The sequence below is a fragment of the Pan troglodytes genome, chromosome 13, assembly GCF_028858775.2.
Source record: "Pan troglodytes isolate AG18354 chromosome 13, NHGRI_mPanTro3-v2.0_pri, whole genome shotgun sequence".
Taxonomy (NCBI): Eukaryota; Metazoa; Chordata; class Mammalia; order Primates; family Hominidae; genus Pan; species Pan troglodytes.
In genome coordinates, this window is record NC_072411.2 from 69,141,734 (window position 1) to 69,169,073 (window position 27,340).

The 27,340-nt window shown below is 37.0% G+C and overlaps 1 protein-coding gene across 2 annotated transcripts in view; it reads left to right on the forward strand.

Moving 5' to 3' along the window:
- XIRP2 (xin actin binding repeat containing 2) overlaps positions 1-27,340 on the forward strand; it is a 372,894-nt gene that overhangs the window by 237,337 nt on the left and 108,217 nt on the right. For both annotated transcript variants that reach the window (XM_054679927.2, XM_063790543.1), the window contains one exon: positions 13,145-13,298. In XM_054679927.2, the coding sequence (XP_054535902.1) occupies positions 13,145-13,298 (154 nt within the window). The remainder of the gene's footprint in view (positions 1-13,144; positions 13,299-27,340) is intronic.

Consider the following 27,340-nt stretch of genomic DNA (forward strand, 5'->3'; position numbering starts at 1 on the left):
TCTATCAAATTGATAATACAGTATGGATCAATAGGTACATCACATTGAACAATCTACAGAAATTCAAGTGACTGTCTTTTATTTTGAGAACATGTCTCACTGCATGTGTTTTCCATTCCTAGTTTGCATTTACAGTTTTTTTATTTGGGTCTTCATGCCAGGGACTTCCATGGGACTGTGTGCCTTAATTTGTGCTTGCTTGTCAAGGGCCAGATAGGGCTTGCATTTGTTTCACCTGAGAACCTAAAAATCTGTCAGCTGTTAATAAAATTGACTGGAATGCAGGCAGAATTGTGGAAGGAACATATCTGAAAAATTCAGCATTTCAAGAATGTATCTCATTTTGATTGGGGATTATAAAATAGCTGTGAAAATGTTTGCCTGTGGCTTGTCTCAGGATCTAAGGTCTGCACACCTTGTACCACATGTGAGCTTTCCACTCACTGAGAGTAAACATAGTGAGGCAAATCTGCATTCAAAACTATGAGTACACAACTATTTTGACAGTTGTTCTGTTTAATTCATCCATTGGGGGTGGTGCAGAGTCAGTGACCGTTATTAAGAAGTTCTTTGTCTGGCTGTAGACACACAACTAGCTATTTTTAAAGCTACGAAGAAACTTACTTTAATAGATATATAAATGCCCAGTTATAATCTTATGCCTGTAAGGATAAATGTAGAGTACTGGTTTGCTAGGGGTGCCGTAACAAAATGCCACAGATTGAGTAGCTTAAACCAGGGAAGAGAAAAAAACTTTGTTTTGTTTTGTTTTGTTTTGTTTTGCAGTTTTAGAGGTTAGAAGTCAAGATCAAGTTGCTTGCAGGGTTTGTTTTCTCTGAGAGCCATAAGGGAAGAAGCTATTCCAGGCCTCTCTCCGTGGCTTGCAGATGGCCTCCCTCTTGCTGCCTCTTCACATGCTCATTCCTCTATGAACATGCACCCCTCCTGTCTCTTTATGGGTCCAAATTTCTTCTGATAAGGAAGACCAGTCAGACTGCTTTCTTTTTATGAGGAAACTAGTCAGACTGGCCATCCTAATGGCCTCATTTTAACTGAATTATCTCTTTAAGGGCCCTGTCTCCAAATACAAGTATATTCTCAGGTACTGGGGATTAGAATTTTAGGGATACACAATTCAACCCATAACAGTATTCAATGAAATCAATTCACTAAAGTGGATAGATGTGCTGAGTGCACAGGAATAAAACAGGAAATGTAGAACTCAGGCATCAAGCGCCTATAGGAGTGAAAAGGATGGTGTTGATTTTGTGGCTGTGCAGTTAATCAGGATTGATAAAATCATAAATAATTTGATGCATTCTCTTCCCTGGAAATGGTAGCTTCTGCTTTGTTATTTAATATGTAAACCCATTCTGGAAGGACTAATAGAAATATCATGAGAACAGATGATCCATTAAAAAAATTGTTTCATAGTATTCTAGAAAAAAAAGTCTCCTTGCTTACAGACCGTAATTTTAGGACTGATTTTGTTTCTCTCACGTATCATGGGTTTTTAGAAAAGTTTAGATGCTGAGTTCCATCTAAACAAACATTTTTAAAGTTTTGGCAATAAAGTTTTAGTTCATTATACATAGAGATATAAATTACGTTTTTCCTCCTCTCCCCAGAGGAGTTAGCCTATTTTCTTTATGTCTTTCACTCTAGAAGAAGTGTCTTCACCATATTTGGACATTTCTCAGTTGCGCTTTCTTCTGAATCCTTTATGTGAATATAAAATTCACAAAATATTCAAATCCATTTGACAAACATTTAGTAAGTACCTGCAATGTTCAAAGAAAGCAGTATGTTAGACTCAGTGTGGCTACAAAGGTGGATAAAGCATGGTCTTAATGAGCTGACAGTGCAGTGGGGGAAACAAGATGTGTCAAAAGTGACTAGAGTACGAAGCAGAATGGAAAAGGTGTAAATGCTAGAGGAGCTCTGACATGGAGTGATTGTTCTTAGCTGGGGCATTTGGGGAAAGCTTCCTAAACCAGGTGTCACTTCGACCCCATGTGAAAGCAGTTGGAATTTCTATAGAAAATGGTGGCAAAGCGGGGCATTCAGAGGAGGTTTCTTTAGACAAATGTGTAAACACTGGTGGAGAAGCAGAAAATGCATTCATTAAATGCTGCTGTCCCTTTGGGAATAGCCAGAAGGATGGCCCAGATCAGACTGGTGGAACCCACAGGAGCCACCAGTCTAAAAGTGAAAGGTTCTAAGTGCCAAGTTACTGAAAAGTCACTGGGAAACCAGGAAGCCCAGTTAACTCAGCTGCTAAACCTAACTTCTCAATACTTCATCAAGCCTTGTTAAATGAGGGGGCAAGCCACATTGTTTCTCTTGACCCTTCTAAAGTGATGTGTGCAGTAGAATGTGATGATGTTGTGACAATCATTATAATTTCTCTATCTAGTTATTGTATTTGTCTATTCTTCTTGCTGCTGTTCCTGGATACTATGTCAATATAAAATGTCAGGAGACTTTTAAGAGTCAGCTCATCATTTATCAAGTACCTGCCATGTAAAAGGCACAATGCTACAAGAGTTTTAGAGAAGAATAGGATACGTAGCTGTAAAGGAGTTGGTATTTTACCTCTCATGCCATTCTAGCCTACATTATTTCAGTTTCTGGAATTGATAAATAAATTACAGTAGGGAAACAGGATGATGCAGAAGTTAAAAATATCAGCTTAGCATCAGACTGAAATAGTCCACCACTGTCTTAAGTGTGTGGCCTTGGGCAAGTTACTTAAGCTCTCTAACATTAGTTTCTTCACTGTAAAATAGAGGTAGCTACCTCATTAGTATTGTTAAATCTGTTTAATAAAAAGGATGTATTTAGAGCAGAGCACTTGGCACAAAGTAATATTCAAGGAATGTTGGCCTTTATGATTTCTTTAAGGACTACATTTCCTCATTTTTCGTATTTCTGAGTAGGAAAGTTAGAGTCAAAGAAGCTGAACAATAGGAGATATGGTGAGTAAAATATTTTCTGGTTCTTTATTGTTGCATAACAAACTACCTCCAAAATTTGGTTACTTAATGCAGTTTGTTTTAATCACTCATGGTTCTATGGGTTGACTTAACTCTGCTGGAGAGCCTTACTTGGAATATCTCAGATGTTTTCATCTAACGTGGGCCAGGGTTATAGTTATATGAAGTTACAGGACTGAACATCCATGATAGGACTGAACATCCAATATCCTCCAGGCAGTTGATGCTTCTGTTGCCTGGGACATCAGTTGGGGCCACAGAATGGAGCACCTACAAATGATCTCTCCAAGTGATGTGAGCTTCTCAGTGCGTGGTGATGGCTTCTGAGAGGGAGCCTCCCAAAAATGAGAGTCCTGAGAGACAGGACACTCTGGCAGAAGCTGCAAGGCTTCTTTCTTCACTCGCATATCTAGGTAGCTTGTGCTCCTTGTGCGCGCGCTCTCTCTCTCTCTCACTCTCACTCTCTCTTTCTCTGTCCTCCTTGTTTTTTGAGGCCACGGTAGTCTCAGATATAATCACACTTCTAACATGGTAGCTGGCTTCCAAGAGGCAGGAAGCAAAACCTGCCATGCCAGTGAAGGGCTAAGCCAAGACTGGAAAGGTTGGTCAAGTGCCATTTCTGCTGTGCTCCCTCAGAAAAGTTCCCACGAGATGAATGTTGATTCATGGAGGAGAAATAGCCTCACTTCTTGATGGAGGAGTGGAAGGTACATTGCACGTGAGCATACAGATGAGGAAACTGTCCTATGAAAGTACTGTAAAAATTGGTGGGGAGGCATGGTTTGTCCTTATTTTTCTGATGAAAAGCCTAAGGCTAAGGATGTTATGAGGTAGCCAAAGTAACTTCTATTAAATGGAAGAGCTCCACATTAAACTGTGGCTCCAAATTAGATCTTCTGGGAAAACTGCCCTCTGCCTCTCCTCCAATATCTTGTCATTTGCTTTCTTTGGAGATGGGAAAAACCATGGGGGCTGACAGCAGTGATCTTCCCCCAACTCCCATCCATCTACATATCCACACCTACACCCTCATCTCCTGTGCCTGTGCCTTTGATCACATGTCCTGCTGTGAGCCTCACTGTCAGCATCATAAAATGAGAATAGCACCTTCCCATAGGGTTGAAATGAAAATTCCATGAGTATAATACAACTAAAGTGCTTAACACCATGCCTGATATGTAATGAGCGTTCAATACCTCTTACCTATTATTGCTGTTGTTATTATTATTACTATTCAAATTTTTTAGGATAGGAATTTACATTGCCACCTCTTTCTCTTCATTATTAGTCTTTCCTAAGCCAACTCCCTTCTATAAGAATGGTTTTCACCTAGGCTACCTCCTAATTGCCCAAATTTGGGCATATTGGAGATATTTTTATTGCATTTTTTTCTTAAACTCCCTGCTGCATTTGAAATGCCCTACTTCCTTGGTGTTCATGACTTTGCACTCTTCCCTGACTTCCTGTGTCAGCCACAAATAGTTGTGCAGGTTTAAAGCATCTCAAGGGCACACATCTAAGGGAAGGGGATGCACATGAAACATAAGGTAGAGTTGTGCATCTATCATGACGATTTTCCAGCAGATGGCAGTAACATGATCTGGTCTAATGAAATCAGTACATTGTGACAACCTTCTGACAGATAGAGAAAAGTGTTTTGAGGAGGCACCTTTTTCCAGCTTACAGAAATGCTCCATGTGGACTGATGGTGGCTGAACTTCTGACTGTTTCTCCTCTACTGCCTTCACCAGATAATCTTTGTTTGTCCCCCAAATGCCTGAGAGGTTTGCTTCACAGCTATCTATACTTATTCTGAATGTTCTAATTCAATAATAATTGAGTCTTACTGTTGAGACTAACACCTTATTGCTGCTGAGCCCTAAATCTTTCACTCCAGCAGTGACTTCTTTGAATTTCAGATATCTCGCTGCCTGCTGGACATATTCACCTGGATGTCTTCAGGGGAAGCTCAAACTCAACATGTCAAAAACTTAATTCACTTCCTGGCCCTCAAGAATGAAACTCCAGCATCATTTTTAAAGCCAGAGAACCCTGTTGTTCTGTATCAATATTTTCATGGAAAAGTTCAGTTTCACTTTTATGCATGAAATTAACATAGGGAGGTACAGAGACGTATATACTTGTTGGGGTCCCCCTGGGGGTTCATCCAGAAGAGTGCTGCCCCAAAACTGAGGGCATGGCGTGTGCTGGATTCCCCCAGTTTTCTTCTAGATCAGCTCATTCTTTGTGGTCAGTCTGGAAGGAAGCCCACGATCAGTTTTCACTTCTCTGAGGCACACATTCATTTGGGGAAGACATTCACCCCGTTTTATCAATTTCATAAAGCCATCTCAATTAGAATATCTAGAAATTATGCTGGAATTCTTGCACTCCCTCACTACTTTTATCCTTAAAACTACTACTTTGACGCCTAAATATTTGTAATGGATTCTCTTCCCTCTAGTCCCCTTCTCACTATCCTAATGTAGGCTTTTTCTATCTCTCAATTGGAAATTTTAATAAATTCCTTACTACATTTACTACAGAAGATGTTACCGTCTTATTCCATTGCAGTTGACCCTTGCGCAACACAGGTCTGAACCGTGTGCGTCCACTTACATGCAGGATTTTTTCAATAAGTAGTCAACCCTCCATATTCACAGGTTCCGTATCTGCAACAAAACATGCACGGGAAATATAGTGTTGGCGAGCTGGGAAACCCGTGAATATGGAAAGCTGACTTCATATCTACACATTCCACAGGGCTCACTATGAGACTTGAACGTGTATGGGTTTTGGTATCCGGGGCGGTCCTGGAGCCAATCCCCCCTTGGATATTGAGAGGCAACTGTATGATCTGTTTTTCACACAGCTGACAGATATATATGTATCTAAAGTACAAATCTAATCCCGCCACCCCCACTTAATTCACTTGCAAGAGTTCTTGTTACCTACAGAATCAAATTCAGGAAGCTTTCTCTGACCACATCTCCCCAGAATCCTCCGTCTGTGTGTCCAGGACACCTACATTTCTTTATTATCACACTCTTTTTTGTTACAATACTCACTTGATGTATCTTTCCCTGCCATTACACTATGAGCTTCTTGAGGACCCAACTTGCATCTTAATCATTTTTGTAGTTATGGTGCCTAAAACATTTCTTGAGATAGATTAATTATTCAAAAATATTTTGAATGAATGAAAGATGAGTATAGAATACAATGATTGAAGGGGCTTCCTGGAGGAGACTGCACTGAGTTAGGTCATGAGGGAAGAAATATTTTTAATACACAGTGGGAGAAGGTACAGTCTTCTAGGAAAGGACTTCTGAAAAAAAAGAAAAATAAAAGTTCAAAGACCAGATGGGACAGTAACACAGCACAATTCATACAAGGTTTCTTCTCTGGTCTTTTATATTTTGGTAATTTTCCTTTATTTTTGTTCTTCTCTTTATGTCTGTGTAAAACTTCTTTATGCTTCTATTAATATTTTTATTTCTCTAAAGGTAAGAACCCACTGAGTCTGGGAGTGTACACGAGCTAGCTCAGCATTTTAAATGTAGACAAATCTAAATATTTTCTTTTTATCATTTTATATTTTCCTGGGGACCTCTTCACTCACGGATCCACACTGAGAGGAAAATATATAAAGCAGTAGGGCAACCTGCTTTCTTTTCAAATGCGTGGTAAGATGTTCTTATTATTTTAGGGGACTCTACAGCTCCATGTCTCTTGTGAAATAGACATTGGGTTGTATTAAAGACTTGGCATTTTTCATTCTCACATCTTAAAAAATATTTTATCTTCTAAGATTATAATTATACATATGTTAAAGCAATAAAATATATATAAGTAAGAAAGAAAAATTATCCTGTAATCCCAGCGCTTTGGGAGGCCGAGGCAAGTGGATCACCTGAGGTTGGGAGTTCGAGAACAGCCTGAACAACATGGAGAAACCCTGTCTCTACTGAAAATATAAAATTAGGCAGGCGTGGTGGCGCATGCCTGTAATCCCAGCTACTCAGGAAGCTGAGGCAGGAGAATCACTTGAACCTGGGAGGCAGAGATTGTGGTGAGCTGAGATCGCGCCATTGCACTCCAGCCTGATCAAGAGTGAAAAACTCAGTCTCAAAAAAAAAAGAAAAGAAAAGAAAAGAAAAATTATCTTGCTCTCTTTCAAGTTTGTTTCCCTTATTTTCAATTGCTTTCCTCGTTTTGAAGAGTCATAAAACTAGTAAAGATAATAGACCTCACTGAGAGATTTTACTTATTTACATATTATTTAAGCCAGAGACTCCACCAGTACCTCTGGAACTGCCTCTCCATAATCAGCAATGACTTCTCTACCCTCCACCTCTTCTCCAAATACTTCTGTCACCTTCTTGCTTTAACAGAAACATGGCCCTCCCCTGAAATCACCAGTGTCCCTGAATTGTCTCCATGTACCTGGAGACCATTCTTCCTAATCACTCCTCTCCTACTTTTTCTTTAAAAAAAACCCTGCTCATCTGAGACTCATTCAGTCAGCTGCACCTTCCCCACCAACCACCAACCATCATGACTGTTATTTATTAAATTCAATGGTTTCCCTCGTTTACAAGGACATTGATACACAACTTACAGCTTTTCTCTGCCTTCAAGTCCTTCCATTTTCCTGGGACACCATCATGGCCTCTGAGTTCCTAGGTTTCCTCCTATTTAATAACTTTCCCCCTACCCTAGCTTTCATTTTTTGGTCACAGCTGGATCCTAACAAGTTACCCTACTCCCTACAAACTAAAGCAAACATCTCAGTGGCCCCAGTCACCACTCTTTCCAATTTGCTTTGCCAAGTATTCACACTAAAAGGGTTCTTTAGTTTCACCAAGATCTCCAGTCTGCTGACCCTTTATCTGTCTTCCAGTTTACCCTTTCTTTTCTTTCTTTCCTTTTAATCCAACTTACATTGCACAGTGTATCATTTCAATCGCTCTCTTAGATCTCTTGGTGGCGACCTAAATTTCCTGTACCTGGTCTCTGCCTGCCCTAACCCCACTCTTCAATAGAAATTTTATTTATATTTTTCCTCACAAAACCGCTCCCTGGCTGAAGTCAGCTACATACTTTCTCATTGCCCAAACTAGAACTATGGAGAGTTTTCTGACTTAGTAAGTAACTATGTAACTTAACAGGCCCTATTGGTAGCCCTGCAGAGTTAATATTATCAACTTCAAATGGGCCCCCAGTGCTGCACTGCCACAGTCATGTTTAGTCATCTCTCTTCCTCCATTCCCCCCATCAATTAAGGTAAACTTTCTTCATTCTCTTCAGATACCCCTATGTTCATTAGACTTTGCATGATAACAGAGAAAATAGACAACTTCTGCCTGGGTTCTTATCTTCAAGCTACCAAGCTTGCAAATCACTTATATCTACATTAATTTGACCCTCCTTCCCCTCAGTGAGAACAGGAACGCTTTCTGTTATGCTACCTTCGGGCTATATTTCTATCCATGCTTTGGGTTCCATCCTCTTGCCCTTCTCAGGAATTTTCCTTCACTGATTGTTCTTGCTCTCTTCTATATAGTCAGCACCTCTATCTCATTAAATCATTTGAGTTAGCTTTTCAACATATGCAAAACTCTTCCTTTAAAACAAACAAAACACATCTCTCTCAAGTTACTGCTCTATTCCTCCCATCCACATTAACATTGAAATGTTCAGTAAGTGAGCTCCATTCACCATCTCCCAGTCACTCTCTCACCCACTTCAAATTGCCTTCCAACCTTTGTACTTCCAAGGAAGCAATTTTGCTCAACTGTTGACATCCATGTTGCTCAACTCAAAAGATATATTTAAGTCCTCTTCAAATTAATACTTTCAATACAAGTTCAATATTGTCAAAGATGTTCTTTCCTTCTGATTTTTCTCCTCTGCCATCCATTTAATGTTGGCATTATTTCAAGGCTTGGTTCTGGACTCACTCTCCATCACACTTTATATACTCTCCCCCTAAGCAAGTTCATTCAAGCCTGTTGTTTCAATTACCACGGAAGGCAGATGACTTAAATTAGTTGTTCAGTTTGGACCTCTCCTCTAAGCTCCAGGGCTACACATCCAACTGCCTTTTGGACATCTTGCTACCCAACTCACGATCTATCATCTCCCTCAAACCAGCTTTTATCTGATATTTTGACATCATTTAATAGCTTCACAATCCATTTTGTTGTGCATGCCATAGAGAAAAATTAAATTCTCTCCCATTCTCACTCCCTCTCTCTCTCATTCTCTCTCTCCCCTCCTCTCTCTATCTTTCTCAAACTTCCGATTCAATCCATGACCAAGCTTTGAAAGTTGTATCTCCTAAATGGCTTTCAACTTGGTTCACTTCTGGCCATCTCCATCATCATTCTTTCTTTAAGATCATCATCAATTGCCTGCAGTACTGCTATACTAACTGCTCTTTCCACATGTATTGTAACCTTCTACTCTAACCCAGTCTGGAGTAGTGGCTTTTTACCAGCAATGACTTTGCTCCCCACATGAGATTTTGCAATGTGCGAACACACTTTTAATAGTTATGACTCCAGAGCTAGGGACAAATGCTCCTGGCATCTAGTGGGTAGAGACCAGGAAGGCTGCCAAACATCCTACCTGCACAGAATAAGGCTCTAATAACAAATAATTATCTGGTTCAAAATATTAACAGTGACAAGATTTAGAAATCCTGTTCTGGAGTTAGACTGCGCTTTTCACATGGCAGACCTGATTATGTCATGTGTGCATGTGTATACACACACACACACACACACACACACACACACTTAAAAACATTCAGTAACTTCCCATTGAGCTAAGACAAAGCAAATATGGTGCTGCAGGCCTTTGTGATCTGCTCCCGGCCTGCCTCTGCAGGCCATCCAGCACCACGTGTTTCCTTTCAGCCTCCCTGCTCCCACCTACTCTATCCTCTGTCCTCCCTCCCAGTCCAGGACATTTGCACGTATTGTCTTCACCTGGAAAGCTCTTCACGTAGTTAAGCCCCATTCATTCTTCAAATATCAGCTGAAGGTCGTTTCCCCAGGAGAGCCCTATACAGGGCTCTCTCTCACTGAGTTAATTCCCCCATTAAGACACTCAGCATTAGAGTTGCATGTTTAATACTGACTCCTGGGCTTCGTTACTATTTGCCTCCTTCTCTAGACTGGAAGCCACAAAAGGTGAAAAACATTTCTTTATTTTATTTTAAATAAAATTATACCACCAGTAGTTGGTTGTTGAACATTAGGTGTTCAATGACTAAATCTCTTCCAAGAACATTTGAGAAAACTTAGTCCTAGAAATGGCAAGTGACTTAAGGCCACAAAGCTTATTAGTAGCCAAGGGAGGGCTTGAATCCAACTTTCTTATTGTGAAATGCTGCATTTGTTCCTTCTAAAGTGGTATTGTACACATTTGTTTAAGCTTGTAGATTTTTACTCAAAGTAAATCTTTTGTGGAAGCACAGTGTATAAAACAGATTACGAGAGATTAAAGCAGATCACTGCTTTGATTGGAGACAGCTCAATTCAGCCTCATCCAAGAAGCTCTTTTACATCTCTACACAGCTGCCTCCTTACCCCTTGCCAGGACCTGAAGAGCTTGCCTCAGAATGACTTTGATGTGATGACTAGGGCTTGAAAATAAGTCCACTACATTCACATGTAGATTGTTCCTTACTGCCTCCATACAAGATGCACTCTTGATACTTGTGAATTCCAAAATGAGAATACCCATATAGTATAAGTTAATGTCATCACCAGCTGAAATTTAATCAAATCACATTTCCACGTAGGTATATGAAACAGAAATTATTCCTTAATATCATCAGTCTGAGTCCATGGACCATGTTCAGTATTCCACCTTTTACCAAAACATAAATTTTCCTAACAAAAATCACAACTTTGTAGGCATCTGCACTTTCTATTTATCTCATCTTGTTTTTGCCAATGCTAGCAGTTGGATTAAATTGCTGAAACAAAACAAGCAAACATACTGCGTTCATGTCATAGCAGTCACCTTCCAGGACAGTGGAGAGGACACCAGAATGAACTGAGATAAGGATGTTATACTCGTGCCACATGTCATGGCATGTCTGACACTGTGTCTCAACAGCACGATACCTCACTACAAGTTATGAACATATGGATTTTTTGTAATAGTTGGAAACACATGTTAAAGGGAATGCCCTGAAAAAAATGACAAGTTCTTTTTCTCTATTTTTCTCCTGCAATTGTTTTTAGCTTCAGTTAAAGTTCACTCTAATGAAGACAGCATACATCATATATTTTGGGAGTATCCAAAGATGATATGATTACCAGATACCAATATTTCTAGTGATTTTATATATATGTGTATATACACACATTTGTAATAAATGTATGTACACACATATACATAGTGAATATATTCATATATATGAATATATACTCATGTATATTCATGTGTATATGTATATTATATATTTATGTGAATATATATCTTCACATATAGTTATGTACATGTGATAGATGCATATATATATTTACGTGTGTGTATATATCTTCATATATACTTGTTATGTACATGTGATATATGTATATATATATTTACGTGTGTGTATATATTATATATAAATTGAAAAGCTTTTCTTTTCTAACCATAGCAAAGACATAGAAAATGTATCTACTCTAAGAATGTTTCGAAGCTTTTAGCTGTCTCTCAAACTTGACTCACTCATGTCTGTGTACTTAAGAGGTAACAAAAGTGAAAAACAATTACTGACATCATCATCTGAATGGCTGCTTAGAGAAATACAATAGTGCCTTCTTATCCATGGGGGTCATGTTACAAGGCCCTTAGTGGATGCCTAAAACCACATATAGTACCGAACCCTACATATACTCTGTCTTTTCCTAAATATATGTATACCTATAATAAAGTTTAACTTTTAAATTCAGCACAGTAAGAGATTCATAACAATAACTCATAATAAAATAGACTAACTAAAACACTATGCTGTAATAAAAGTTAAATAAGAGTGATTTGACCACAAGCACTGCAATACTACGATAGTCCATCTGATAACCAAGATGGCTTCTAAGTGAATCACGGTGGGTAGTATGGACAAACAAACTGATGATTCACATCCTGGGCAGATGGAGTGATCCTCAGATCAGCATGCAACTTAAAATTTATGAATGGTTTATTTCTGGAATTTTTCATTTCATATTGTGGACCGCAGGTAAATAAAACTGCAGAAACCAAAACTACAGTTACAGGGAAGACTACTGTGTGACCTCCTGTATGAAAATCTTTAACTTATGTGTAGCTGTTGAAAACATTTTCAACATATTACTTGACATATTTAAAACTAGACTTTTGCTTCTTGAACTGTCTTGAGTCATTTACTTACTTTTTGCAATGTTTTTGTTCAAAATATTTAGTCTACTTGGCTGGTTTGTTTTATTTGATTACATTACTTGGCCTATACAATAAGGAATCTGTATATTCCTTATTGGCCTATACAATAAGGAATGCTAGACTTTCTATGTTGGAAATATCCTTTATATTTCCTTTCTTTGGGAATCTTTTATCTCTTCACCTTTAAATTACTATCTGAAGAAGTAATTTCATAATCTTTATGAATCGAAAAACTGTACTCACTGTATGCTGGCTGAATGGGCTTGTAATTTGGGAACTCTATAATTGCTAAGGTTATCATTACAGGGTGAACATGACATTAAACTCATTTCCTTCTGTCTTCAGCATATAATGTTTTTACATTGCTATTTTTTGAAAGTCCCTCATCAACATTTCTCAGGCCTAGAAAGTTGCATCCATTAACATATATTATGTTGTATTGTGACCCTTATTTCCACTCTCTCTCTTTTATGAGAGAAAAAAACACACACACATGAAAGGAAGGCTAATTCAGAAGTGGAACCAGTGGCAGAAAAGTAAACTAAGTGTTCAGATATATGTTTGCAGTTCTTGGCAAAGTTATCAAAATTTTACCCGAAGCATACTGAAAACATCCCTCATGACAGAAATCCTTCCCTCTTTCATTCCTGCCTTCTAACCCCCCTAAAAAACACATCTGTTTCCTACTGATAGCTTTTAACATACAACCCTTTAATGTCTTATAACAGGAAGTGGAAATTGAGCGAAGTTTGTGCTCGCCAGCTTTTAAGAGTCACCCTGGGAGCCAGCTGGAGGATTCTGTGAAAGATTCAGACAAGAAAGGCGAGAAAACATCTTTTGACAAGATGTCACCTGAAAGTGGTCACAGCCACATCTTTGAAGGTTAGCATAACATTTTGATATGCTTTCTTGACATCATACCTTGTACAACATGAGTGGTTAATAAATAAAATATATGAGGGGTTTGTTTAAAAATTAGTAAGGAAAATAATGACTGCATATAGTTTAGGAAATACTATTTAGGAAAAATAGAGGTGTTTATAAATGCTTCTATCCTTATTATATTTTAATTAGATTTTTAAAACTAAATAGAATATATTTTAATTGACTATAAACCAGTACAACAAGCATTTTCAGTATTAGAGGTTTGAAACAATGCACTTGACCATAATCTGACTTTTCCTTTTGTGAAAATAAAAGGAAAACATACTTGTCTTTCTGTCTGTGGGTAACAAAAGAATAAACTAGGAGTAACTATCAGTAGCAAAATAAAAAAATAAATAAGATGCCTTAAGCATCTCCTTTTCAGACAATTAAACTAAACTTGCATAATGAATTTGGAATACAAAGTGACAGAAGAGTGTTACATTTTAGACAGAACCTCATAAATTTGATTAATGCTTCACAAATATCATTAAAAAGTTAATAGCTTGTATGTTAGAAATCACACTATTAATATTATTTTCAACAATGACAGACATGAAAAATATAAATAATTTATTGGAAAATACAGATCTTATTTATCATTTCTGATTAGGCACATTCTGGATTTTTCCTCTTTAGCCAAATAATGTCTATTGTAGTATTTGTGGTGTTTGTTAAAGATCATAATTAGTACAAATTTTAAGATATCGTTTGGAATATTTGTAGCAAACTGTCAAGTCACCAGTCCATGTGAGCAATGTGGAAAGTCTTTGGAATATTACAGTTCACAGTTTGGGAAAGCAAATGGTACTCTGCTTTAAAACTTTGTTATTGAAAGTGCTGTTTGCGAATCAGCACGTCAGCATCACCTGGAGGCTTATTAGAAATGCAGAACCTTCGGCCTCACATCAGTTCTACTAAATCAGAATCTGCATTGTAACAGGATCCTCAAATGTTTCATGTGCACATTAAAGTTTGAGAAGCTGTACACTGTGACAGAACAGACTGATCTTCAGGGGAATTTACATATGGTTCAGCCCATTCTGATTCCGTTTGGTTTAAGGATGTAATTTGGAGTGGGAGGCAGGTGTAGGAACAGTCAAGGGGAGTTTGCTAATGATGGACTGGGCATGGATTTCTAAATACATGTAAATTGAGATTTCAATCTCTTTTTCACTTTCAATTCATTTTGGTATGCCCAATTAATATCCTAATATGATTAGTATCAGTCTTGAGGAATTTACTCCACATATTTCTGGCCTGTGATTAAACTTTATGTGCACTTGGCTGAATGCAAAAGAATTAGATTAGCAGAGGCCAAGGAAAAAGAAGCTTTAAGGAATGATTTATATTCTGATGATGCTTACCTGTGGAGAGCTTAGCATAGGGAGGCAAAAATGAGTTTGGCAAACTGATCGAAGTTACATGAGATAATTAACTCCACTCATCACATCTTACTTCTCCTCATCTGTGTTTTCTTTGATTTCCATGCAAAGGTTTTCAAAGGCTTCTTTATGTTAAAAGCTTAGAAAAAGTATTCTGGAGTGTAACCACTATTTACTGTCAAGATATGACTGAAATTTAAAAGTAACCTCAAATACACATTTCCAGGTACATTGACAATAACAAGAAGTAAACCTCCAAACACAAGGTGGGAAAATTGCATTTGCAAGGTGGATGAACATAGCAATTTTAATTTCATTTTATCTGTATATTGCACAAGAACTCTAATTCCTACATAGCAATACATTTAAAAGAAACAAAATTCTTTCATTATGGGATCCTTTTCGTTCTTTCATGGGGCCCCAAATTTCTATCTCTGTTGGGACAAGAATAAACTATTTTAATACTTAATTTAGTTAACCTGGACAGCATGCAAGTTAAACTGGACAAAACCTACAAACAAAGAGCATTTTGATATTGCTGTTTTGCTGTAAAGATTTATTTTATTCCAAAAAGATAAACACATGTTTCTAAATAAAGTGTGAATAACTGAAAGATTTCAGAGTTTATACAATTATATGAGTGACTGTGACAGCCTTATACATTAAACATCTTAACTAGCCATAAGAGTTTCATATTGAGGCAGTATTTATTTATAGTAATAAGAAAAACAGTAGATTTTTAAAATTACACTTATAATAGATAATTTAAGTGCAGCTACCTAATATCCTGCATATTTAAAATTTAGTAAACAGTGTGAATTGATAACTCCATTCCAGGACTGAGGACTAGCAATGCCTGTCAGTTTAGTTCCACTCCAATATCCTCAATGGCAGGACCAGAACAGCATAGAAAGGTGCTATGATTTTCCCCAGCCTCTCTTTTTATGCCTGATGATACACTCCCAGGTTCCCAGTTTGTGGACAATTGCTCTCACCACGTCTATTTTATTTGCTCCTTTTCCTCACTTATGTATTGGTGCCAAATAAACCATAGTGCTCCCGTGTGCCTGTTGGTGCATTCCATTCACATTTTCTTGGAGATACACTCTAACAGTTGTTAAAATGATTCTAGGAAGACTTAGACCATATGTCATTAAATGTCAAGCATAGCAAATCCATAATTTGACAAATTTGGGTAATTTGATAATAGATGGGATATGAAAGAAAACAAATCAATCAGTGTAAATGATTTGATTAATTGTATTATACTAATATAAAAATCTGATTCGTTGGGCTGGGCACGGTGACTCATGCCTGTAATCCCAGCATTTTGGGAGGCCAAGGCGGGCGAATCACCTAGGGTCAGGAGTTTGAGACCAGCCCCGACCAACATGGTGAAACCCCATCTCTACTAAAAATACAAAAATTAGCTGGGCATGATAGTGGGTGCCTGTAAGCTCAGCTACTCGGGAGGCTGAGGCAGGAGAATCGCTTGAACCTGGAAGGTGGAGGCTTCAGTGAGCCGAGATGGCGCCACTGCACTCCAGGCTGGGCAACAGTGCGAGACTCTGTCTCAAAAAATATATATGTATACATATATATACATACGTATATATATATGCACGTATACGTACGTATATGTGCATATATATATGATTTGTTGAATTTCTTTTAGATATTTTAAGACCAGTAAGTTAGAAAGTGAATACTGGAAGTCTTAGGTACTGGTGTTTGATCTACATGTACGTAGAATTGAAAAATCTACTCTTCCTGCTGAAAAACTCTAGATCAAGGAATGCTTCAAATATCAGAATTGAATGGGTCATGTTCATCAAATTTATATGACTTGGATTTTTTTAATATGACAATTGCCTGCCCTTCACTTTTATTCTCTAACTCATAATTTTAATTTTAATCTTCTAAGTCATCAACATGTAAAATGTCAAAAGATAAAATATATATTCAAAGTCACTTTTTCAAGGCTTTTGCAATAAACCTTGGAAATTACCTGCTGTATTTCTCTTTTTATTGTGCTCCATTAAAACTAAATTCATTCTTTATTCTTATAATGGCCGTTCATCTCCTCTGACGGGTTTTACAAAACAAACTGAGACTTCTGTTCTTTCAGTTTTCTACTGCTCTTTACGTGAGGGGATCCTTCCAGTCATTAATGTTTCTAAAATACTGCAGTATGTATATGTATTTGTGTGATTGTCATTTACATATCTTATTTTTTGTTTAAAATCAGACATTTTAGAGTAATGACGTCCAATAGAAACTTCTGTGATAATGATAATAGAAATGTCCTATATCTGTGCGGTCCAATATGGCAACCACTAGCCACATGTAGCTATTATGCAATTAAAAAGTAGCTAGTGCAACTGACCAACATAATTGCTAATTTCATTGAATTTTAAGTAATGTACATGTAAATCGTCATGATATTGGAAGCTGACATTCGTCCAATGAGCTGTCTATCGTTTTCATAAGAGTTGATCCAGATGCTAATTATTCATTTTAAGTGATCCTCTACCTGCCAATTTACCTTTATTAAAATGTATGTGGATAAGAAGAAAGAGAATTCATGTCGGCAAAATAGATAAAAGGCAAATAGCAATAATTCACATATTAAAAACTTGTCTTCGAGAACTAGGGATGATCTCCTCTCTTTAGTATTTTCTAGTGATAAAATTAAGAAAAATATAATTTCAACTGTGTTCCCTTTTCAGTGTGCTGATAAAGCAATAGTTTTATCATAGAAACAGAAATACTACTGTGAGGCTTTGCATTCTTTTTTCCGTAACATCTTTTCTAGAGCTTAATTGTCTTGGAAATATGAATCCCCTCAGGTCAGAAGCAAACCTTTGTCTAAATACCTAAGATTAACAAAGTTAAATGAAATGGTGCAACAGGCTACTTTAAAATTAACAGCACCATTTCTTCAATAAAACAGGGCTTCTTTGGAAACTTTTGAGTAAATCAGACATTTAGTCACAGAGTAGTTCCAGCTAACACCATCGACACCATTTGTTTTGCTCTGCCTGCACTGTCCCCTCTAACGAGACTCAGAGGACAGGCTTTTAAAACTGGTCTCTGGATACACGATAGTGGACCCAGGACTCCCAGCACTGGCTTCTGCTTCCGGACTTGCTTCCCTACCTACTGTACCTTATTTCATGCCCCAAATAATGTTATTTTAGTTCATATAGGAGACATTTCATTAGGAAAAATATTGTCAGTGGATCACCATCTAAAACAATTTTATGGTGATGGCCTTTGTAAAATAAAGAATCCATTTTTTTATATCAGTGATCATCTCTAATTGATCTGCTTACCCAATTAAGTGTTTCTCTTTCTTAAAGTCAGGTCCACCTGCAGATTTTTGATGACTCCCACATGTTCCTTTTAGTCACTATTACAGTCAGTGAGTCAAAACACATTCCAGAGTTAAGTCATGGCCCAGTAAGAAGGGGCAGCTGGGAGTTTGCTATTCTGAGGAATATGTAATGAAAGGTCTATTCATGAGGTCGTTCACGTGGTAACTATAAATCAGCACCTTGGAATGCTGGAAAATTTCCAAAATCCCAGGAACTCATTTTGAGCTTGCACATGGTCATATTTAATTTTAAAACATGAGGCCATTGAAGAAAGATAACAACAAATTTAAGTATACCTTTAAAAAAATCATTCATTCACTTTACTACCCTGAAATTGGAAAAAACTAAATATTATTTTTAATATTCTGATTGTAGAATGTCAGAAATGTGTACATATTTCTACCAAATATTTTTGATGTGCTGTTTTCATTTGCCCATTCATCTGTTCATTCATCAAACAAATATGTATTGAGTGCCTATTTGTGGCAGGTACTATTCTAGGTGCTTGGAGACATCAATGAATGAAAGACAAAAAGAAAAAGAAAAAATCCTGCCCATGGAGCATATTTTCTAACAGGAGATCATACATTGGATGAAAAAATAATGAAGAAGTAAATGATATATCAGAAGACAGCAAGTGCTATAGAAAACATAGGCCAGGATAGAGGGAATGGTGCATGATGGAAATTCCTAATTTTAATTAGGATGGTGAGAATCAGCCACACGGGAAGATGACATTTAAACTAAGACTTGAATAAGTAAATATTCTCAGTGCTTTGGGAGGCCAAGGAAGGAGGATTGCTTGAGGTCAAGAGTTCAAGACCAGCTTGGGCAACATAGCAACACTCCATCTCTACAAAAAATAAAAAATTAGCTGGGCTTGCGGCACATAACTGTAGACCCAGCTACCAGGGAGGCTAAAGCAGGAGGATCCCTTGAGTCCTGGAGTTCAAGGTTACAGTTAGCTAAGATCATGCCACTGCACTCCAGCCTGGGTGACAGAGCAAGACCCTGTCTCAAAAATAAAATATAGAAAAGAAAATATACATAGTTATATTTTGTTAAAGGCAAATGTATCTCCTAAGGTTTGAGGCAGAATATTCTCTGAATGATCCCAGGCCCCCTAGTTGGAGCAACTATATTGCTGATTTTCTGCAGTCACTTGAAGATAGAGGAAACATACCGCAGTAAAATCCTCATATCTTGCCACTGTCACCAATGGGAAGTGTGTGGAATCACTCCTACCCTAGTTTATCAGTCTGCACCTTGTGGATTTCTGATATTGTTCTATTCTGTTCTACAGGGAATAGGCCAAGAAAGGAGAGCAGAGGGCAAAAAGTTCAGGTAGAACCACAGGGCTGACTGAAGGCTTGGAGCCCACACATGAGAGCCAAACCAGGAATTAGTTATTATAAGAAAGGTACAGGCCGGGCACGATGGCTCATGCTTATAATCCCAAAACTTTGGGAGGCCGAGGTGGGCAGATCATGAAGTCAGGAGTTTGAGACCAGCCTGGCCAACATGGTGAAACCCTGTCTCTACTAAAAATACAAAAATTAGCTGGGCGTAGTGGCATGCACCTGTCGCCCCAGCTACTCGGGAGGCTGAGGCAGGAAAATGGCTTGAACCCGGGAGGTGGAGGTTGCAGTGAGAGCTGAGATCATGCCACTGCACTCCAGCCTCATGACAGAGCAAGGCTCCATCACAAAAAATAAAAAATAAAAAAAAAGAGAGAGAAAGAAAGGTACATGGGATTTGTGTTACCTAATGGGTTTGAAATTAGAATGTCAGTACAAAGCTGAAACACAAGAATCCCACTTCTTAAACTGAGTTCATGACTCCATGTATCTATTCAGGTTGGCATGGCTCATGTGACTGTGAATGTTCCAAAATAAAGACGTTAGAAGTTCACAAGTGCAGACGGTGCTATGCCAGAGAAGTTTGATGACAGGTATTGGTGATACAATCCTAGCAAGACTGAGTTTAAGAATAAAAAGCCCAGTCACTAAGGATTAGGGCATGGCTAAAAGAAACTCAGTGTTCTGGGGCAGTGATTTTGAAAAAATGGAAAGAAGGAAAGGAAAGAGGAAGGGAGAGAGGGAAGGATGAAGGGAGAGAGAAAAAGATGGAGAGAGGAATGGAGGAACAAAGGCAGGAAGAGAAGTGGGAAAAATAAAGCCGTTTTATGAAGCTTTTGAGAAGTAGCTAGAATTCAGTTACTCATGAATTCTTTTTGGTATCAGAGGCGAACACAGAATGGGAGCAGTAGTAAAATCCATAAATTCAGCAAATATTTACTGAACAGGTACTATGGACCTGCCCCTGTGCTTGGCACTGGGGCTACAGGTATGTGAAGACACAGCCCCTGCCCCTGAGTAGCTTATAGTTTAAGAAAGGTGGCAGGTTCATAAACAGATGTCAACACTAGGAGATGAACAGTGCTACAGTAAAAGATACAGGAAGCAACTACTTATGTCCGTGGGCCCACAGATGCTTCATAGAAATGCTGATTTTTTAAAGTGTTTTTGAAGCATGACTGGGAGTTGACCAAGAGGAGAAAGAACGCATGTGTGAGAAGGAGGGATAGGAGAAAGGGTGGAAATTCCAAGTAGATCCTGCAAAACCATGAAGGGATACAGAAAGTAAGCAATTTGGAAGAAAATAGGGACAGTTCCATATGTTTGATGCTTAACAGCTCATTTCAATTAATGTCTTTATAGCCCCTTGACCTGGGGCCAGAGTGGGTGCTAGATTGTAAGCTATGAGTGAAACAATTCCAGCTGAGGTTAATTAGACTCAGCTGCCAGGTTAGGAAGACAGGTTTGCATGAAAAGGAAAAACTTGGTTTTTCTACTTTCAGAAATATGCTTGTTGACATATTTTAACAATTTTCGCCAATTAAAGGAGTGAAATATTTGGGGATTTTTCACCATCGTAAGAAAAAACCACAATATTCTAGAGAAACCCTGTATATTTCTAGATATTTCAGACATGGGGAATACAAAAAAAGCCACTACATAAATTAGCTAATTAGCAATGTTACTCTTTAAAATTCAATTTTCAAAATATTTGAAGTTTTTAATGTATTTTTATTTTCAAGAGTTAAGCCAAATACTTTTATTTAAAATGTCTATTGTCTCTACATTATTCATTATAGACATTTAATATTAGAAATACTTCACTATATGAAATAAAATTTAATTATAAATTTTTAACTTTTAAACCTAACTTCTTATTTCTTTTTAATGTAGTTTCACATGCCCTTTAAAATATATAATATCCATAATGCAATATAAGAATAACTTAACTAATACATGTGAAAACACAGATAATAATAACACATAAACTTTTCTCTTTGAGAAGTTACATTTACAAAGAGCCACGTGTTTCTATTTTTGGCTCTTTTTCTACAGCCATAAATATGGAGATAGGGCTAAAATAATGTTCTATGAATAAATTCTGCATGTCACTGTTATGATTCTTTATTTACAACTTCCTAACTGATGAAATAGTATATGAGGACTCATAAGAGTACACGTAGTCCTAGCCAGAGGGTCTCAGGAATTCTTGAAGAATACCACATAACTTTGTACTGGCTAAGACAAACAGCCAGTCGTTCTATTTTTTGAAGATCATCTTTAAAAAAAAAATCAGATTTTGCCAAACACAATAGGAAACTCACTCTGTTAATTGTTTTGTTTAATATTTCAGCACTTAACATTCTAGATAGTTTCTGACTTATTATGAGATATGTAATCATTCTCTAGTGACGTGATAAGACCATTGCTTTCCATACACTTCAGGGAAGAACTTGATATATCACCTCCAAATCTTTTTATGTCATCACTTCACAATACTTCTGACTCATTGCTTAAATATCTTCACTCTTCATCCCTAATAATGACATATTGCCTTTTGGGATATGGCATCAGAATATGAAGCCAATTGCTTCATAGTTATATTGTACGTGGGAAGCTATTAAGAAACTTTAATGTCCCTAGATTTCGCATAGAATAATTCAGATTAAAAACTTTGAGTGGAAGTTCAGATGGTCATACTTTTTAATTAAGCAAGTTAAGAATTCTGGTGAGTTTAAATAACTGCTGCATTGGAAGTTGGAAACTATTTTTCTTGATGGTTTGCTGTGGATATTTGAATCGCTATCCTTGTACTGCATCAAAAGATAACCTTGTCTTTGCTCATTTCTGGTGTTTTTTGCTTATGCCGTGCCAAAGAATGATTTATTCTATCTATAATTTTTAAAATAATTATATTTCCCAATGGAAAAATAATGAATAACACTATATGCAATAATATTCTATATACTACATGTGTTAAACATTAAATCCACTATAGCCCTTCATTTCTATACTCTTGTTATCTACAATTCCCACTCCTGTAAATGCCCATCTTTTTGTAAGCTAATTAAGCACTAATTAAAATGGAAGTCCAAAAATTTTCCCCACCAAATGGAAGGGGAAATAATTGTTGATTTCATGAAAGAGTGCAATTAGCAGAATTGAAAGAAAAGAGGAAGGGGAATTATTAAAGAAGTCATTGGGAAAAAATTTACTTTTCAGAGCTGAAAGAATATACAGTAGGAGCCTTCAAATTAAATGGACCACAGTGTTCCAATGAATTAGGTAGCAACACATGCAGTGAGATTATATCATAATATTTTTCATTGATCCTTTATTAATATGAAATCCCAGAAATGTCCAGATGTGGGAAAAGAGCATGTTTCCAAAAAAGAAATGAATGTCAAATGTCAAATTGGAGTCAAACTTTTTACTGGCAACTCAGGATGCTAGAAGGAAGCAGAGCAAAAAGTCTTCCATGAGACTGCATGTATGCAGAATTACACACAAAATATACTGCCAGAAATATTCAGGGAGCCCCAAACTGAGAAATTAACTTAAGGCTGTTGTAGATTCTTTATGCTGCAGAGTACATGACAGGAATAAGTCAAATCACTTTCACACCTCTCAAATTGCCACTGTGAAGGACCACAATCAGTAACGGTGGACCATTAACACAAAGTCCAAAATTTGCAAACACACAGGAAAATAATTCACCATGAAAGAGAGTCAATAGAAAATGCAAACACAGAATTAAACAGTAAATGAATTCAAAAGATATTGAGCTGGATTAAAATATTTTTTAAAAGTGTATCATGAAAAATAAAAGATTGAAGCAACATATTATAAAAACCAAGAGCCAGTCAGATTTGGGAAAGAAGCGAAGACAATTTCCAAAATATTAAGTTTTTTTTTTTAACACAGCAGATATGTTATACAACTAATTGTATATTGCTGAAGAGAGAATTAATGATCTAGAAGATAAATTCAAAGAATTTAATTATAGAGAACTGGGCATAGTGGCTCATGCCTGTAATCCCAGCATTTTGGGAGGCTGAGGCAGGTGGATCACTTGAGGTCAGGAGTTCAAGACCAGCCTGGCCAACATGGTGAAACCCCATCTCTACTAAAAAATACAAAAATTAGCCAGGCATGGTGGCACATGCCTGTAGTCCCAGCTACTTGGAATGCTGAGGCAGGAGAATTGCTTGAATCCAAGAGGCGGAGGTTGCAGTGAGCTGAGATTCTGCCACTGTACTCTAGCCTCAGCAACAGAACAAGACTCTGTCTCAAAAAAGAAAGAAAGAAAGAAAGAAAGAAAGAAAGAAAGAAAGAAAGAAAGAAAGAAAGAAAGAAATTATAGAGAATAGAATATAAAGCAGAGTAATAAATTTATGCAAATATGAAAGAAAGATTAAAAGGTAGGAAGGACACAATAAACAGTCTAATATATATTTACTTGAAATCCCAAAGTAAAAGAATGGAAGAAAGGAAATATTCAAAGACACATGACTAAACACTTTATAGAACTGAATTTTAAAGGACCAGTTAGGTCCTTTAAACCTAACTGCTGTCAGATGCAGCATGCACAATGAAGGCGAATCATAGTAAATAAAAAGGGTCTATACCTCTAGACAAAAGATAGTGAAAGTACATAATACGACAGAATTACAGGAAAAGAGAAATGTAGAATTAAAAGAGAGAAGAGAATTTAAGTTTGAAAATTGACAACTGATAACCAACTGCTCAATAGTAAAAATAAAATCTGGAAGTGTGAAGCTATATTTTTAATATAATGAGATAAATAATTTTTGACTTCCAATTTTATATCCAACTAAATTTTAATTTAAGAATGAGGACAAAATACACACATGTTAAAACAAACCAAAACAAAGAGGTTTCTATTAATAAACCTTCATTAAAGGAAATTGTTAGAAATATGCTTAAGCAGAAATAAACAATATCACAGAAAAAGTAATTTGAGATAGAAGAAAAAATATTGGCCAGTGAAATTGCTGAGTATATGGGTAAATCTGAACAAACCAACTGCCTATATAAAATAGTAATAATGTAGGCAGTATGGAGGAAAGGGTTAACTTAGCAGGCTTGGGATGTGCAAACCCTGTATCTCCAAAGAAAAGACTGGTCTTTGAACCAGCTCCTGGGAAACAACCTCCAAGCTCTGGAATATCAGGCCTGATAAGAGTCTTTGTGTACCTGGGGCACTTACCCAGGTCAGATTGTTTATGCCGACAATGTGATTTATGATGGGGGCCTTGGACCATGCTGTATCAGTTTGGTCTCTGGGAGAGCAAATGGAGAATGAGTAACTAAGGTCAGCTACATAGATGCTCCATATTTGTGTGAACAACCTCCAGCAAAAGTTGTGGACGACAAGGCTAGAATGAGCTTCCCTGGTTGGTAATACTTCATTCATTTTGTCTCACATTGTTGGTGAGAGAATTAAAGTAGGACCGTTTATAGAACTTTCCTGGGAGAGAACAATTAGAAGTTTGTGTCTTGTTTCTCTCAGACTCTGCCCTATGCCTTGTTTGTCATTTGCTGATTAATCTGTATGCATTTGCTGTAATAAACTGTAGTGGTGAGAATAACAGCTCTTCTGAGTTCTGTGAGGTCTAGTGAATAAGTGACCTAAGGCTGGACACACGGATTTAAAACAAATTGGAACTAAAATATCAAATAATAATAACATAATGCAGAAAGCAGATGATCAATCAAACCATTCTCAAGTATTCTTCAAGAGCAAAAATTAAAGGATCAGCCTTACACCTTCATCAGTTTAAGTATTTACATTAAAGTTTTAGGAGTAAAAAATTAAAAAATACAAATAGAGTGATAAATTTTTAAACTACTAGACAAAAAATAGAAGCCCTGAACACTTCAAAAGAAAGAAGGAAAAGAGGCTGGGCACGGTGGCTCACGACTGTAACCTCAGCACTTTGGGAGGTCGAGGCAGGTGGATCACCTGAAGTCAGGAGTTCGAGACCAGCCTAGCCAACATGGCAAAACCCCATCTCTAATAAAAATACAAATATTTGCTGGGTGTGGTGGCATGCAGCTGTAATCCCAGCTACATGGGAAGCTGAGGCAGGAGAATCGCTTGAACTCGGGAGGCAGAGGTTGCAGTGAGCCGAGATCGCACCATTGTACTCCAGTGTGGGTGACAAAAGTGGAAAAGGAAAGAAAGAAGAAAAGAAAGAAAGAAAAAGAAAGAAAGAGAGAAAGAAAGAAAGAGAAAGAAAGAAAGAAAAAGAAAAAGAAAAAAGAAAGCAAGCAGGAAGGCAGGGATGGAAGGAGGGAGGGAGAGGAAAGAAGGAAGGGAGGGAGGGAAGGAAAGAGGTAAAGAAAGGCATAGAGTAATTAGAGTATCAAAAACTGCAAAGTTATATAGCTGAAATAATTCTAAGTATTTTGGTAGTCTTCATAAATGTAAATGCCCCAACTCTTCAGTGGAAAGACAAGATTGTCAGGTTGGAATTTTAGAAAAAGTTAGGCATGTACAACACAAAATAGACACTTGTAAAATATTGAAATATTAACCAAAAGAAAGTCAATATGGCTATTTTATTCTCAGAAAGGAAATAGACTTAAATGGAAAAAAATACCACGTAACAATAAAAATAAAGAATAATCTTTTAAGAAAGTAAAGGAAATCCACTGAGACTGGGAACAAAGTGAAAGTACAATTTTAGGGAGGTAAGCAAGCCCAGAAACTGTTAGTTCCCATACTAATCTAGGATGGTAGGACTTTGAAAAATCAAATAGATGAAAGCATGCAATTGATTCAGGATACTAGGCCCTGGGCTCATCTAGGATGGGAAGCTAGATCACTGATGCCTTAGGAAGCTGAATACCACAATGGACTGTACACATAGGAGTGAAAGGCTAAACTAAAAATATGCTTACTTCAATCTGGTCTGAGTGGATGGAAAATAATTTTATCTCCCATGAATTCCTAACTCAAGAATTAGGGACTCTCACCCCAACCTAATTCAAGTTTGAGACCCAAATTCACATATTTGTGAGATCCTGAAAGGTTCAAACCTGTAACTTAATTTATACTTAATTCACTATGCAGATAGCGGAAGCAAAATATAAATGCTTTCTGGAAGCACATGCTTTCAACTGGGGTCTCAAAAAAGTCCCATAGATAAAGTTCCAGTGAGAATGAGCTCACAATCAAAAATCACAATAAACATAAGAAACAAGACTATATAAAAATCAACAAGTGTAGGAAGGAAGAATTATGCCCATGTAAACATCAATGACGAATTTGAAAGTGAACTCTGCATACTCTGGGCATTTAGTTTATGACATATGTGGCAATTCAGGTCAGTTGGAAATGGATAGACTAGTCGGTGAATTAGTACTTAGGCAATAGTCTGTCATTAGAAGAAAAATTCGATCTTGTCTTTCATTATATACACAATTTATTCCAAATGGTTTAAAAGCTAAGTATAAAAATCCCCAACTCAAAACTACAAGAAATATTGGAAAAAATATAGGAAATATTTATGACTTCAGAATAAGAAAGGAATTTATAAGAAACACTTGAAATGAAAAAGAGAAAGAAAATATAAGATTCAATATCATAAAAATATTTAAACTTTGTTCTGTTGCAATAATATATTAGCTAATGTTAAATTACTAAAAAAACAGAAATAAAATATTTACAGTGCATATAACCAACAACATATTAATATCCAGGATATGTAGGAGGCATCTGCCAAGAAAGAGACAACCAAATTTAAAATTAGGCAAAGTATACAAACAACAAAAAAACTAGAAATGGATAATAATTATATGAAAACGTGGGGTACTATATTCACTATTTGAGTGATGGGTTAAACAGAAGCTCA